Genomic DNA, 15536 nt, shown 5'->3' with positions numbered 1-15536 from the left:
CTGAAAGGTGAGCCCAACATCCCAGGTGAGGTCAAGGTCAGAATGAGTGGTCACGTTTTGCACCGGCTCCCCACTAACAACGATTTGGATATCATTTTTGACTGTCTTCTTGGTTATCTTCAGGTGCGCTGATTTGGAAGGGCTCAGGTGCAGCCCAATTGTGGCAAGATAATTTTCTGAGTTCAATATCTGCCTAGAAGCTTGTTGGTTGATATCATGAATCTGATGATTATGGTCTGAGCTCACGTTGAACTTCAGATCGTCGGCGTAAGAGACAAAGTTAGGATTCTGAGCTAGGAAAGGCTCCAAAACTGCTGCAAACAGGACAGCTGACAGTACGCTTCCTTGCGGGATGCCTCTTGAGACGTCAATAGTTATCTGAAAGTCATTGTGGGTCACAGACAAGTGTCTAGGAAGTAAAATAGACTTCAAAATTTGAAGTAAGGTTTCTGCCAGGCCGAAGTAGTAAAAAGAGCTGGGAGGTGTATTTTGTCATAAGCCGATTTAATGTCGAGGAATATGATATCAATCTGTGATTTGGCGTGAAGGGTGCGCTGAATTCTGAAGAGGGTATCAAAAATATTGGTAGTTGTCGATCCCCTGTGCAGAACGGTATGCAGGTACTCGGGCCTGTGTACAAAGCAATGCTCGGCAATTGTTGGCTGATATATCTTTGTCGGATATGTCTGTCAGAATGGGTTTAAGTTCTCGGGTCTCCGCCAATCGAACCTACATTGCATTCCGCATCATCTTCTAAAGAGTTTGGTCTATGCTATGGGAGTACCGGACTTGGCATCCTGTAGTGAGGGATTGGTCTCACGTTGAATCCAGGTTCAGATTAGTAATCTTTTGCTTATTCTTCTCTGAGATTCAAGTTACGTTCACATTATAAAAGTAACAATCACCATCGTGGTCTTTTGGCTACCTCCGTATCATGGGTATGGCAAACAGTAACGACTCTTACATGTGTGACCTGAAGGAGGGCTCACAAAAGCGTAATCTATTCGAACAAGCACAAATAACTTATAGTTCCCACGCCTTATTCTGGACTACTAAAGGGAAAAACTGTCGTATTAGGGCCACCAGAGAGCGAATTCATCTGCTCATAATCTGTTATATAAATTGAGTGCTTTCTCTGATCGATTTGCTTGTTTTGCTGAACGAAAAATTCCTAGTTTCCGGTGGAAGCCACACTGCTGTTCACGTTTGAGACTGTCTAATGCGGTCACGAGCGGAAAAGCCCATAAAAGTATCTCCTGTCATTGACGGGATTCGAACCCGGACCTTTTTCTACCTGGTGTGGAGAGGATAGTAATTATAACCACTGTGCAGAAAAAACAGACAGCACAGGAGGAGGGGTTTTTTAGTTAAGAAGCATATTAAATCTAAGCCAAGTTTTTGGATGATGCTGAATAAGTTTGCTTTGGAAAAGGCCTGGGTTCGAATCGCGTAAATGACGTGAGGAATTTTGATGGGCTTTTTTTTTTCACAACATGGCTGCTTAGTCAGTCCTAGGCGAAGGTCGCACTGTGAGGGAAACTCCGGTTTTTCATCCAGAAAACCTGCAAATTAACCATAGCTTATACGCAGTTTACATGCATAATATACTTACCCTCATACAGCTTCAGTTTCTTTGACACTCATATCACTCACACACACACACACACACACACACACACACACACACACACACACACACACACACACACACACACACACCTTACCTAACAAACCGAAAGATAGATCCAAAGTTAATATTTATCACGCAACAAACATAATTTTTAGTAGATATCATAAAACAATTTTCTATTGATTATTTTATTTACGTATTTATTTTTACTGCTGCTCCTGTCGTTTGGAAAGTTACAGAGAACGTTAAAATTTTAATGGAATATTGGTAAGGCGTCCGAAAAGTAAATTTCTCATTTGTTTTGGCCTGTATCGATTTTATAAAGTTGGCTCCAAGGATTCTCATTGCGAGGACAGTTACCATTGGATAAAGACTGGTTTAAGGTAATGCAGAAAGAGGAAACCCTGGTCAAAAGGAAATTAAACCACTTCAAGTTTATTCTCCACTGCGAATTCCTTTATGTTTCTTGAGAATAAGTGAAGAATTCAGATGGATCTCAATTATAAGAGGAAAGAAAAGTGTTCTAGTAATACTCTAGCACGACGACCAGTTTAGTTGTATGAAGAATCCTGGTTTTATAACAAATAAGCTAGCTGCTATAGCTATCGGGTCTGATATATGTATTTAATAGAAGAATGTGAGACAGTTCTCGCCTTCCTTTCGGAAGTGATAAAAATTTGAAAATAAAAAATAACAAGAATATTCAAAATTTGTGGTGAAGCTGTTCAGAGAGTTATAAGTACAAAGCACCCATTTAGAGATTTTACGGAGGAAAATATCCACCTCTGGATATTATCCACCTTTCATGGCATCAAGGAACAATTTTTGATTCAGAAATTGCGGTATAAATATTTTGAGATAATTATTAATTTCTGAAAATTGAACTAGAAAATAAACAAACCTACTGATGCATTGATTTCACATAGGAAGATTCATGGTCGTTCTGAGCACCCAAACGAATTCCCATGGCTGTTTCTAGAGAGAGAGAGGGAAAAATATATATAAGTGCTAGAGAGTGGCAAATTTCTTTCCCACTTTTAAAATCAATAACTAGAAACTGAAGGTCTTATCGAAAAAACAGTTTGACTAATAGGGTGCGCTCAAAGTTTTTAATTTAGAAAAAATAACAAACTATAAAATTTTCATCAATTTTATTAATGATCAAATCACTTGTCCACCATTATTTTCTTCATCAATGCATTCAGTATTTCCGATGGAATATTCACTACTTCCTGATTTTTTGCTTTATCGAAATCTGAAAGAGTTGAATGGAAATCTCAGTAAACATGGTGTTTCAGATATCCTCGTTAGGTCGGGCAGTCTCGCAGGTCAGGAATGTGGAAAATGGTGACTGATATTGCGCTCTTCCCTGAATGTTTCCCGTAGGAGTTGTTTGACATTATTGCCAGCATAGGCATCACTAAGAACCGTCATCTTGCATAAAAATTATGCTTCCATGTTAACTACGTTCATTAATCTAGGGATAACTTTCTCAAGTAGGCTAAGATATTGTGTACCGTCAATTGTGCGTATCTTTAAATGCCCTTAAATGCCCAAATCGTTAATGTTTTCAGTGAAAAGGGACTAATAATAATGTAATCCTAAATCGACTGAGACCTTGGATATGGCGGAGTGATTCCTCAGCGTGTGCATGAGGACTTTCTCTAGCTAAATCCGACGATTTTTGCCTATCACAGATCCTTCAAGGTGAAAGTACACTTCATCCGTCCATAGGATGTTAAATAATCATTCTGGGTCTTCCGTAATCTTCTCAATGATATACCGGGCGAAATCACGATGGCTTTAATAGTCTTGATGGCCCGCAATCCATTCGATGGTTCTGATCGATGCAGATGTTGGATTTTATAGGGAAACAGATGTGGGCCTAACTTTAAGAGAATACTGGTCGCACTACATGTATAAAGACCACTAGATAATCTCAAGGAATTGGATCGGATTTTGTTTGCTATTGCACCTCATCAGTTATTTGAATCACCTCTTGTAATGCTAACTGACGTCCATTTCTATACTTAGGAGTCATATTGCATAACGTAAGGCGTTCTTTCAACGCCTTACAATGTTCATGACTGGACTTAATTCAGGTACTTAAGTTAGGGCTACAGCTTAAAACGTTTTTATCTTGCAAAGAATAAAACAACTATCGCTTAAATTCTTAGATTCAAGAGGCATTAAACTTAATTTCTTTATTGGAGTGAATAAATTGCTGATTCTTCTATTGGTCAAATAGAAGAATCAGCAATTTATGAATACAACGGTGTCAGAAGTCTACAGCAAAAATAGGAAGGGTGCAACAGAACTAGAATGTTATGATTATGAATCTGATTATCAAGCATGAACTGATGCTGACCTAAGTGAATAGACCGAATAAAGAAGGTTGAGAAATGCAGTGCAACAGGGAAAAACTCCAAGACTAAATAAGTGAAGAGATTATAAAAGAAAGGATATTATTTGATTCATACATCACTTTTGAAATAACCTTCGCTGCCACAGGGCTTTTCCTTTATATGTAGACATGGCAATGACGAAGGATCTTGGGAAATCACATCTGATCAGTGGCCATTGTGCTGATTTAGAACCAGTAGTAAATGTGTAAGGCAGAAATTCTATTCACCACTGGTTATTATTACACACGGGAGTTGGTTATAATAGAACATGGACTATAGTTAGTAATTCTCAAATATCATGGCAGAAGTCTCTTGGTCAATGCGTTGACCAAAGTCACAAGGACTCGTATCCAGAGAATCGGAGTAGTGTTCAAGGATTTACGGCATTTTCCACTGTTATTACTACAGTAACGTATTCACAATACCAGTCATACGACAACTTGCATTATTATGCAAGATTTGTTGTTTTCTGGAACCACATGATGCAGCATAATGCCATCTCAGTCCTACCTAATTACTTAAGTCTTTATTGAAGGGCGCTGATCCAATTTCGAAAACACAGATTACAACAGCAGCACACGTGCACTACTTCTGCCAGCGAAATAAATTTCCCATTCATGTATACTTATGAAACTGATGATGCCCTACGAGTACGTGGTATGTTACGTGCTTACGAGCGCGTGCACTTTGTACACGCGCTCGTGTCTCGACTTTTAAAGCAACCATCGAATTATTACGATCAAAGTGGATACCATATAGCCACAATGAACATCATATAATCCGCTACTCGTATTTAACTACAATGGACATCATATCATCTGATACTTGTATTTAATCATAACGAACATTATATTTAGTAAGAATTACTCACCACAAATCATATCCAAGGTACACATAGTGACGTAAGGAACAATATCCTCCGCTTCCTTATTGACCAGTGCTTTCAGCTTCTCGACCAAGATCATGCTTTGTTCATCAAAGATAGGGATAAAATCTTCTAGTATTCTAAAGTGAAAAGCTGGAGTGAGCAGCTTCCTGCGCGCTTTCCATTTTTTTCCATAACTGTCCAAAAAAACCGACTGTTAATAAAGTAATTCTTTAAAGCAGTTCTAATTAAAATGTCGGAATAGATCTAATTAATTGAACTTACTTTTGTGAGTAAGTTCAATTAATTGTTTGTAGAAACATTGTTAGAATGTTCATGACAATAAATTATATATATATATATATCGTATTTTTATTTTATGGGGATGATTATAGTAAGAGAATTATATTAAGAGACATACCTAGACAGATCTATGGAAAACGCATAGATGAAGTATGTTATATGTATACAAAGGATAATATAATACACAAAAGATAATATACAAAACTTATTGTTGTATACCTACAATCTGGGTGATTTCGTTAGGGGTCAACCACCCAAATTGAAAGGAAAAATACGATATGGGGGTTCTCTGTTTCTGTAATGATCAAAATGCACTGAGGCAAAATCAATTTTGAGTTTGCATAACAAATAATATAATTTTTGTATAATATAACATATAATAGAATTTTATGGTTATCTAGCAAATAATATAATTTTGAATTTTCTAAACTATAATAGAAATTTACGAAAAAATTTTAAATGCTGCATAGTGCACAATGATCATTTTTCACTCGACAGAGAAGGAAGGATATGAGTTTGGAAATTAAAGCAAGAATAAAGCATATTTATCATGTCCAAGCAGACTAACCACGTGTAGTCTTTACTGTAGTTAAAAAGGAGATGGGGTTGTATATGGTGTCTGGCCCTCTAGTGAGAATTAGGAGGTTGCGACCCCTGTGTGTTGGACTTGATAAAAAGTGTGTTGAAACGACGACAAACAGCCGCTTGGCTATATATTAAGCTCACGCATAATGAAACTTGGTGATAGCCAGGTGAGATAAATAGTTAGTGGAGTAGGAGTAACAGTACCTGAACTCCACAAAAATGAAGCTATAGTAGAATGTTTAGAAGATTTCTCCTACATCCTGGGATAGCTCTAATAATTGCGGAGAAATAAGCACGAAGAGTATAGGATAACTTAAAGTTTGATGCAAGATTTTTTTTTTATATAAGATAAATCTCGGATAAGTCCAGGATAATGGATAGACATAAAAGTGGCAGCTAAGTTTTAATGCGGCAGAATGCAAGTTCTTACACTTGGGGAGCAGAAACTCATGACGTTCTCCAAGCAGTGTAGACAAGTGGCAAAGAATATCCATGGTGTCCTATCGATTATTTATTCAACATTGACTTTCAGGGAATGGGGGATGATAATCCCATTATATAAGGCAATTGTAAAATCGCACTTGTCTGTATTTACTTCTAAATACATTAAATACATGAAAAGTGGTACAGACATGATTTAATTTCCATTAATTCATGTCTGTATTTACTTCTACCACTGAAAGTTTATTTTTTATTTAAGGATTAATAAAATGATTATTATAAAGGTGACTCACCTGGTTACAAGCCCTTCTTTCAGCCATAAAGACAAGAAATTATACTGCATTGATTTCCTTAGGTTGGTTGTGCTTTTCAAAATAACCTTAAAAATAAATAAGAAAACGTGAGCTGAGTAAGAGCCAGTTCTAAAAGAATAATTTTTCTACTTAACTCGATTTAACACGATTACATTACACTCAATTTACAATAATATTATGTTCTGTCATCTTCAGGGAATTATAAAGGATGCTCAAATGAAAAGTGGACAGCCCTAATGTTTCAAATGTGGACAGAGCGACATGAAGCCGATACAGCACATAAAAATGAAAACACGCGCACTCGTCTGTAGTAGCAGTTTTCACATGTCAGATGTATTCTGACCATGTTCATCATATTGTTTCAGTTTGGAACAATGTGCTGTGATTAATATAATAAGCAACTAATAATGATTTATGTATTTAGTAAACTGACAACAATAAAACGATCGAAAATAATGATTTTATGCGCGAATCGATAATATTTTGTTTCTGCTATATTGCCCATTCATTCCTCCTCTTGAGTATGGCAACAAACATTAATGCAGTGCTGCAGCTTAATAATAAAATAATTTTTGGATTTCTGTTAAGCATTCTTCGCCAATTTTGTTGAATTTCCATTATTTCGTTTAATTGTGCAGTTTGGTCTTTTATTATTTCTATTATGATTACTCATAAGTGGTATTTTTTAGTAATAGCGGCAAGCCATTTCACCAACAGCTGTTGTGCACACTCCTGCAGTGAACATGACCTGTTTGTGTCAAGCTGTAGGAAAGAAGTACTTGGCAAACAGCTGGGCAGTTAAAGTTCACTTGTCCAACCTTTTAAGCAGCGAGCAATAACCATGTTTTTATATACGTATATATCTTTGTTCTCCTGCTTCTTTCAGTGAACTAACGGCTCTCCTTCCCCTTTCCTTACACATAGTGATTTGCTTCGGCGGTTTGGAGTGCTTTTTTATTTGTTTGCTCGTTGTCACACCTTATGTTTTTAAGTAGTGTCTTGTCTGATCAGCTTACCTCTGTTCATCAGGAAGTCGCACTTATTTAGACAACTACCGTCAATAACAGTTTATTTAACCACTTTCTCTCTCATTCTTTGTTTGTACACTAAATATTGGAAGGAGGCAAGTTCTTGTGGCCTATTTTGCGAAACCCATTCTCCTCTTCTGTTCACATTACTAGAGCACCCCATGGTTCAGTATGATTCGTCTCATTTCCGGTACGACCCTTTGTATGTTTGCTTATATTTGCGTACATTTCTTTGCAGTTAAATTAATGGGCATCAAAGACAACTTAAAAACTGGGAGACAATATATAATTATTTAAATATTAATTTTTATGATCGCATTTGAATTTATTTTTCTTCTAAATCTCTTACCTTTCTTGTAAATTACAGACACTTCCTTCCACTGATATCTAAATGCATGTTTTTCTTTATGGCAACAGGACTGTCATCATCGTGTCTAATTCAACTAGTTGTGATTTATAACATCAAAATTTTCTCTTTATTATTCTGCTTTTTTTCGTTTTCGTAATTTTTATTATCGCTCATCCATTCTCTAATATTGTACACTTAATTCTATGAATTACATAAACTACTGTCATGTATGACAATAGATTTCTATTATTATTCGTAGAAGTTCCTGTTTTCTTAAAAACAGGCTATATGTCCTTGAATACTCAGATTCGCTTCCGCACATAGAAATGACACATTTCGTTTGTATTATCAAAGTCGTGGTCGCTCACGTTTTCAGATAGTCACGCACGCTTTTCTGATATGAACAATGAAATATAAATTTTATTTGTTCAGCAATTTTAAGAGAGGATACTATAATGAAGATTAATTTTTTACATTTTCACTATGGCAAAGGATAAACGGGAATTCGTAATGAAGTCCTTCCACCGCTCTGCGGCGACGAGAGATTCTGTCCTATCCCTAGCCTTAAGGATATTTTATCGTACTCTGATGCTCTGAAAATGTCCGCATATCAGGACAGAGCTGAGGTCCTCATCAGATGGAGATTGCAGTAAGAAAATGACAAATCTCTCCTCGGGAGTATTATCTTAAGTCTAAATACCCTCAAATTAGCTCAATTCGCATTCACTTAAAAAAGACGAAAACCTTATTGGATATCTACTTGGAGGGATCCCTCTGACAAGATGGAACACTGCAAGGATCATATTTATATGAAATGAGAGCTCACCGTTTGTCTTTCGCAAAGAGAAAAACACTCTTTGCCCTGTATCAGGTGGTAGTGGGAATGCACAACTCAAAAGGTTGCATTCAGAGAGGCATCACTCCAGTCGCGATCTGTGATCTCGAGGCTGGTTCTCCTCCGTCCTCAAGGTAGAACTGAAGACAAATCTCCATTTTCGTAAGTCTAAATACTGACAGCAATGCAATGGCGATCCCATTTTGTAGTATTACATTTTACTTATTGCTTATTACATTTTACTTATTGATACTTACACGATTTTTTTTTTTAATTTGAACTTGGCATGTTTATCGTAGCATAGTTCTGTACAGTACCTAATCTGTTCAATTAAATATCATACCATAATATTGCAGCAGAAAACACTGCATTAAAAAAATTAGGGGGGAACAAATTTTATGCTTGTCTTGTGATGATCCTCTCATTAATTTTGTTGTAAACTTCTGTAATTTCATTTTTTAAAATTACACACAAAATGTGCAGTCTAAAAAATTCTTAAAAATGCATATATTTTTTGGGTATAAACTCCATTAAAATGTTCAGACATCTGTGTGGGAATTAAACATTTTAGTGGGTTTTTCGCTACTATCCATTAAACCTCGCAGTAGCACAGTGGATATAACCAGAATCGTCCACCGCAACGGGTAGAAGCCTGAGCTGGAATCCCGTTAAACCTTTTTTGACAACGTCGTTGAGTTGATCGGTCTCAGACGAGGTTGCACTGGTTTCCTCCTGGAAATATTGGATTTTTCATCCAACAAACACATGTAAATCGACCACAGAATATTTGGCCCTTCTCTTCCTCAATTTACAGACGAAATATACTGACGCCTCGTAGCTTTAGTTGCTTTGGCGTTTAACACAAATACATACAATTGGTTAAAAATACTTCCAGCATCTGGTGAGGGTTTCAGATGGCCTAAAAAATATTCCTGACAACTAAATTCCTAAAAATTATTTCTGAAACTGAGACAGATCTCAGAATTATTGGAAACCGTTCAAGAAAGCCAGCATGTCTCAAAATTGCAAGATCGTGAAAAAGCAGTGAGCTTTTTCTAAAGCTGTGCTGGTATTAAAAAGATTCGAGAAAAGATACGGAAAAATATTTTCAGAGAGTGTTTTGCATCTACATTCACACATAAGGAATTCTGTAGGGAAGTGGAGGACAGAAGATTATTAAACTCTAACAGGGCGCTAAATGATTTTGTAATAACTGAGAGCAAAGTGGAGGAGAAATTGTTGAAGTTAGACATAAGAAAGGCACCTGTGGTGGATGGGATCTATCCAGTTATATTAAAGGAGGCGGCAGAGAAAGCAAGCAAATCCTTAGTCATGATCATGAGAGCATCCTTGGACTAAGGGGAGGACCTCACAGACTGGAGATGTGCAAATGTATTCCCAATTCACAAAGGGGATCAAAGGGTGACACAAGTAATTGCAGACCTGTTAGTTTGACTTGTGTTTCAGGGAAAATAATGGAGTCATTTGTTAAAGAAGCATTGCAGGGTCATCTAGACAAGGCTGCAGTAATGATTCAGACAGAGCATGGGTTTGTTAAAGGGAGATCTTGTCTGACCAGTTTGGTTAGATACTACGATGTGATCACAAAGGAACTGGATGCAAAAAATAATTTTGATATCATATACTTGGATTTCAGGAAAGATTTTGATACTGTCTCACACGAAAGACTACTGTACAAATTGGAGAGGTATGGCATTAAGTATAAGTTGCTACAATGGTTAAAAGGATGGTTGAATGGGAGAAGACAGAGAGTGATAATCAATGGACGCAGAGTTTTGTAGACAAATGTTATTAGTGGAGTTCCCCAGGGTTCGGCGTTAGGCCCATTGTGTTTTTTATATTTATCAATGGTATTAATGAAGGTATATTATGCTTAATATCCAAGTTTGCAGATGATACAAAGGTTGGACGGGTTATTAATGATAGTAGTGGTACTGCACAGAATCTAGAAAAGTTGGGCAGATGGACTGAGAAGTGGCAACTGAAGTTTAACATTGACAAATGTAAAGTACTGCATATGGGTAGCAGTAACCCCAGAGAAACGTACCAACTGTGTAGTACTACACTCAGGACAGTAGAGAATGAAAAAGACCTGGAGATAATTGTGCAGTCAGATATGAAGTTTTCTGAGCAGTGTCTGCCAGAGCAGGTCATGAGGTCTTGTCAATGATATACAGGAATTTTGCTAGTAGGAAAAGTAGGTGATTATCCCTTTGTATAAAGTAGTGGTCACGCCTTGAGTATTGCGTACAGAGGTCTCATTTTAGGAAGGACGTAAGGTTGCTAGAACGAGTATAGAGAACGGTAACAAGATTGGTGAGGGGGAAACGAAGAGGGGGGGGTCTTCCCAGGAAAGACTTAAGTTCTGCAAATTTCAGTGTCTAGAGACTACGCACCCGCGAGGTGATTTGATTGAGGTGTACAATGCCTTGAATGATTTGAGAAGGCTCAATGCTGATGGGATTCTTCCTCTTGCTCAAATTACGAACCTGAGTGGGCATAAATTCAAATTGAGGAAAGGCAGTTGTAGAATAGATCATCATGATTCACCTTGACAACATTGCTAATACAAAATTGTTTACATTATTTATTAAGGTTATTACTATATTAATACCACTTATATACCACGTGAAATTAATAATATAGTTTATTAGGCTGTTCGCCTATGACGTAGCCCAGTGGTCAGGAGCGAGAGTGCAGAGCACGCGTTCCTTGAGTGGACCGGGGTTCAAGCCCGTGACTACTAAATACGATAAATATTTGTATTGACGATTTATTGTAAACTCTACTGACTTGGTTGTCGTGCCGGAGTATAAACAGACAATTTATTTACTATACATTACGGTGACTTTACATGTATCTTCCCTGAAAGAAGTGAGCTGTCTTAATTATAGTAATTTAGGTCAACAGCATAATAAATATATTATTAATTCCACGTGGTATATGAGTGGTATTAATATAGTAATAACCTTAATGGAAAACAACGGCGTAGCGTCCTTCCCTAACTGTATTATATTATTTAGTTAATTTTAATTAACGTTGAATCTTTTTTCGGCCTTACCTCAAAAGCTTCCGGGTTATAGCAAAGTACGATAGGATGAGGACCAACCCAAAGGCGATACACTTTGTGAGTTTTACCCATAACGATGGGTACTCCTGATAACATCTGTAAAAACACTGAACAATAAAGAGTACTTTAATGACATTCTAGTTAAGAGTTTCTTGAAAAGAAATTGAATGAATAAATCAAGAGAAGGAGATACTTTTACGATACTTTATCATTTATCATTATTTATCATTTAAATTTATAATTTTATGATTATTTTTTCCATACATCTGGCAACGCACTTTATCACTGTGTGATTAGTATTGCTGGTTTTATTGCGTATCTTCGGCTATTACTGCATGATTGAATAGCAACTATATAGCGTGCCAATGCGTCATTCTAATTATGTGGATACATTACTATCATTCCAGAAAGATTTCTGCTTTTTGTGTCAAGTGTAATAACAAAACATAAATAAATAAAATAATAATCCATTTATCTTTTGTCATCCCTCCCAACCTAGTTTTAGTGTTATTTGTTACTAGGATGCTAGTACTACGAGTTCATCAAAGGAAAATGTAATTTATTATCAGAATAATTAACAAGTCATAGTTTATAAACAATGCTGGAGGTTCCCTCTGTTGTTAGCAATGCTTAGATATTGCTAGCGTTAATCATTAATTCGTTGCTAGCATGGATTCATTAATCATTAAAAGAATACTATAATCATTAAAAATGTTGCTAGCAATAATATTTTTTTGAGCTGCTGAGTGCTTCTTGGATTGCTCTCTTAAGATTTTTACTTTAATAGCCTCCATAAAAAGAAGAATGGGGATGTTAAATCAGGAGACATATGTGGCCAGAATCTTTTGATATCATTCGATCCCAAAAAACATTTGCAACGTTTCAGTAGTTAAGCGTACTGTATGGAGCCAGATGTCTCTTTCATTTTCCTTTATCAGTGCAACAATCTGCATTATGGTGCCTTGGTAAACATCAGAGGTGATAATTTGTTGAAAAAATAATACGTGCCCAACTATCCTTCTTCGTGATATTGGAGATTTTAGGTCTCCAAGTATGCTGCCTCCATACTTGGAGACGACACGTAAAATAAGTTAGTTAATGTACATTGAGTGGACAGAAATCATAGGATACCTACCTAGTAACGGGTAGAGCCACTTTTCGCTCAGATAACGGCAGTCATACGACGAGGCATTGAGTCCACTACTTCACGAAAGCGTTCCGCAGGTATTTCCATCCATACTTGCTGCACCGCTGTCCATAATTTCGTCGCTTTCCTGGGTGGAGGTTCCAAATCTCGATCGGACATTTCCACAGCATCCCAAAGGTGCTGCACAGGATTCATGTCCGGTGAACGGGGAGGCCATTCCATGGTGGTAAAATCTGCGGAATGCTCTTCGAACCATGTTCTAGTCGCCGCGGCTCTGCTGGAAGAGTCCATTGCCCTGTGGGTGCACGATGAGACATGAAGAGATGCAGATGGTCTGCAAAGATGAACACGTAACCTGGACCGTTCAGAGATACGTACCAGAGGTCCCAACGTGTTCCATAATTCCGTCGCTTGAACCTGCCCCCAGACCATTACCGACCGTCCACCTGCCTGAACAGTTCCTTGTTGACATGACAAGTGCATAACTTCGTGCGGTTTCTGCCAGATACGCACCCTCCGATCCTCTCTAAACTGGAAACGGGATTCATCGGACCAGGAGACCCGTCTCCAATCATCCAAGGTCCGGTGCCGATGTTCTTTCGCCTAGCTGAGACGTAGAGTCCTGTGTCCTGGTGTTATCAATGGGACTCTGGTGGGTTGGCGGCTTCCATAACATATTGCGGCTAATGATAGCCTCGTGGTCTTGGTGGAGACGTTTCTGGCACCTCTCTCGTTGAAGTCGGCGGTGATTTGTGCCACTATCGGTCTCGGGTTGGCTGAAACAATGCGAGACAGTCGTCGACGGCTACGTTCATCCACCACCTTTCTCCGCCCACAGCGCTGTCCACGATGAAATGTTATTCCGGAAATGGCATATTCCCGATACCTTCTTGATACTGTCGAACAGGGATAGTGCAATTTCTGTACCACCTCCGCGATAGAGTAATCCCTGTGTCGGGCACCCACTATCATCCCTCTTTCAAAGTCGGTTAACTCACGACATTTATCCATATTGACATCGAATTACCGTCTACGTGAATGCAGTGTACCCATATACCGGCCAAGAGGTGGGTTTGTCCACTAGCGAGAGAGAGAGAGGTGACAGTGTCGCGTTGCCCTGGAATCAGATATATCAAGAATTCTGTCCTTTCAGTGTATAGCGCGTTAAATTTCATGCGTGTTACATTTTTATTCCTTAAATTAATTGATTTTTTTTAATTTTCTGTGATTAATATGAAAAGTTAATAACAAATTATCTGGTTACGAATTGATTACTAATTGATTAACAAATAATATATAAGAGTAATTGTTTTCGCTTCACTGAGCATACCTTCCAACATAATATTCACTCCGCGTTTTGTAATACTACTTAATCAATTGCGCGTGAAATGCAACACGTATTTCAGGTTATATGTTTTAATAAATGAAACAATCATAGTATATTGTCAACGCTTTCTTAATGCAGTTTACGTATTTCTTCTTGGATTTTAATAACAATGGAAATATAACACATAGTCAACGTTTCTGCTGCGATTAATATAAAAAGCAAATTCATGATTTCATGAATAATAATTTATGAAATAATTATAATAATTTGTGAATTTATGTATTTAGTTAACTCATAACAAAAAACGAGTAGAAAAGATACATCTTTTATGCGTGAATCAAAAAATGAGAACATTTTGTTTTTGCGTATCAACCATATTTCACATTCATTCCTTCGGTCAGCCGACCTCAATAATCAAAATATTCATCGCTTTAACTGATATATTTGGCATAGCCTGTTTTATATGTAGGGAAAAAATAATAATTGCCCGATTTCTATTCCGATTCTAATGAAATTTGAGATGGCTCAAGAAATCTTTCTAAAAGAGCCAAATATAAAATATATAAAATCTCTAAATGCATCGCGTACACAAACCTAAATGTCATTCCCTGGATCAAGTTATCGCAGGCCGCAATATCGGAACCCTCACTCAACTTATATCCGAAAAAAATTGAATGCTTCCAGAATCATCTCTTGTCCTCATCACACACGAAAAGTGAAAGCGAATACGAAAGACTTTTCCCTACAATCGCACGAACATGATAGTTGCATGGTAGTAGAATCGTCCTACACACACACACACACACACAATAAGATGTGTTCCTTTTCTATTTGACATTACAAAGAACATTAACCTACAGTGGGCTGGCAACGGCCTGCAGGCATATGGATACAGGATCTGCATATATCGTCTCTCTCTATACATATATACTTTTAGTTAATCACGAGTGTAAACACTGTAAATGGTAGCTTTTGTAATTAAACTAAACTATAAATAGTATGTAAAATGAACTTTCCTTACGATCAAGAAGCTAAATAGCTAAACTAGCTATTTAATTTTCACACGTGTTCCTTAATTCTCACTTTCAAAATTACGTACAATACTGTGATTATAGTACGCATTACGTACTGTAGCCACAACCAGCTTGCTGAAAGTCTTGCTTAAAGACTGTATGACTTTCACGAATAAACAGATTTAAAAATACTTTAAAATAAG

General features: G+C 37.2%; 1 protein-coding gene across 1 annotated transcript in view; it reads right to left on the bottom strand.

Moving 5' to 3' along the window:
• The window catches only part of LOC150081691 (cytochrome P450 4C1-like), a 52177-nt gene that overhangs the window by 21480 nt on the left and 15161 nt on the right, over positions 1 to 15536 (bottom strand). The window contains exons 3-6 of the mRNA XM_090380288.1: positions 11838 to 11942; positions 6523 to 6608; positions 4907 to 5097; positions 2536 to 2605 (exon numbers count right to left, since the gene is read on the bottom strand). Of these exons, the coding sequence (XP_090236414.1) occupies positions 2536 to 2605; positions 4907 to 5097; positions 6523 to 6608; positions 11838 to 11942 (452 nt within the window). The remainder of the gene's footprint in view (positions 1 to 2535; positions 2606 to 4906; positions 5098 to 6522; positions 6609 to 11837; positions 11943 to 15536) is intronic.

Source organism: Mastigoproctus giganteus, chromosome 8 (genome assembly GCF_048544385.1).
Source record: "Mastigoproctus giganteus isolate SK-2022 chromosome 8, ASM4854438v1, whole genome shotgun sequence".
Taxonomy (NCBI): domain Eukaryota; kingdom Metazoa; phylum Arthropoda; class Arachnida; order Uropygi; family Thelyphonidae; genus Mastigoproctus; species Mastigoproctus giganteus.
Note: the sequence above shows the minus strand (reverse complement) of the source record. Positions and strands in the feature narration are given on the sequence as shown.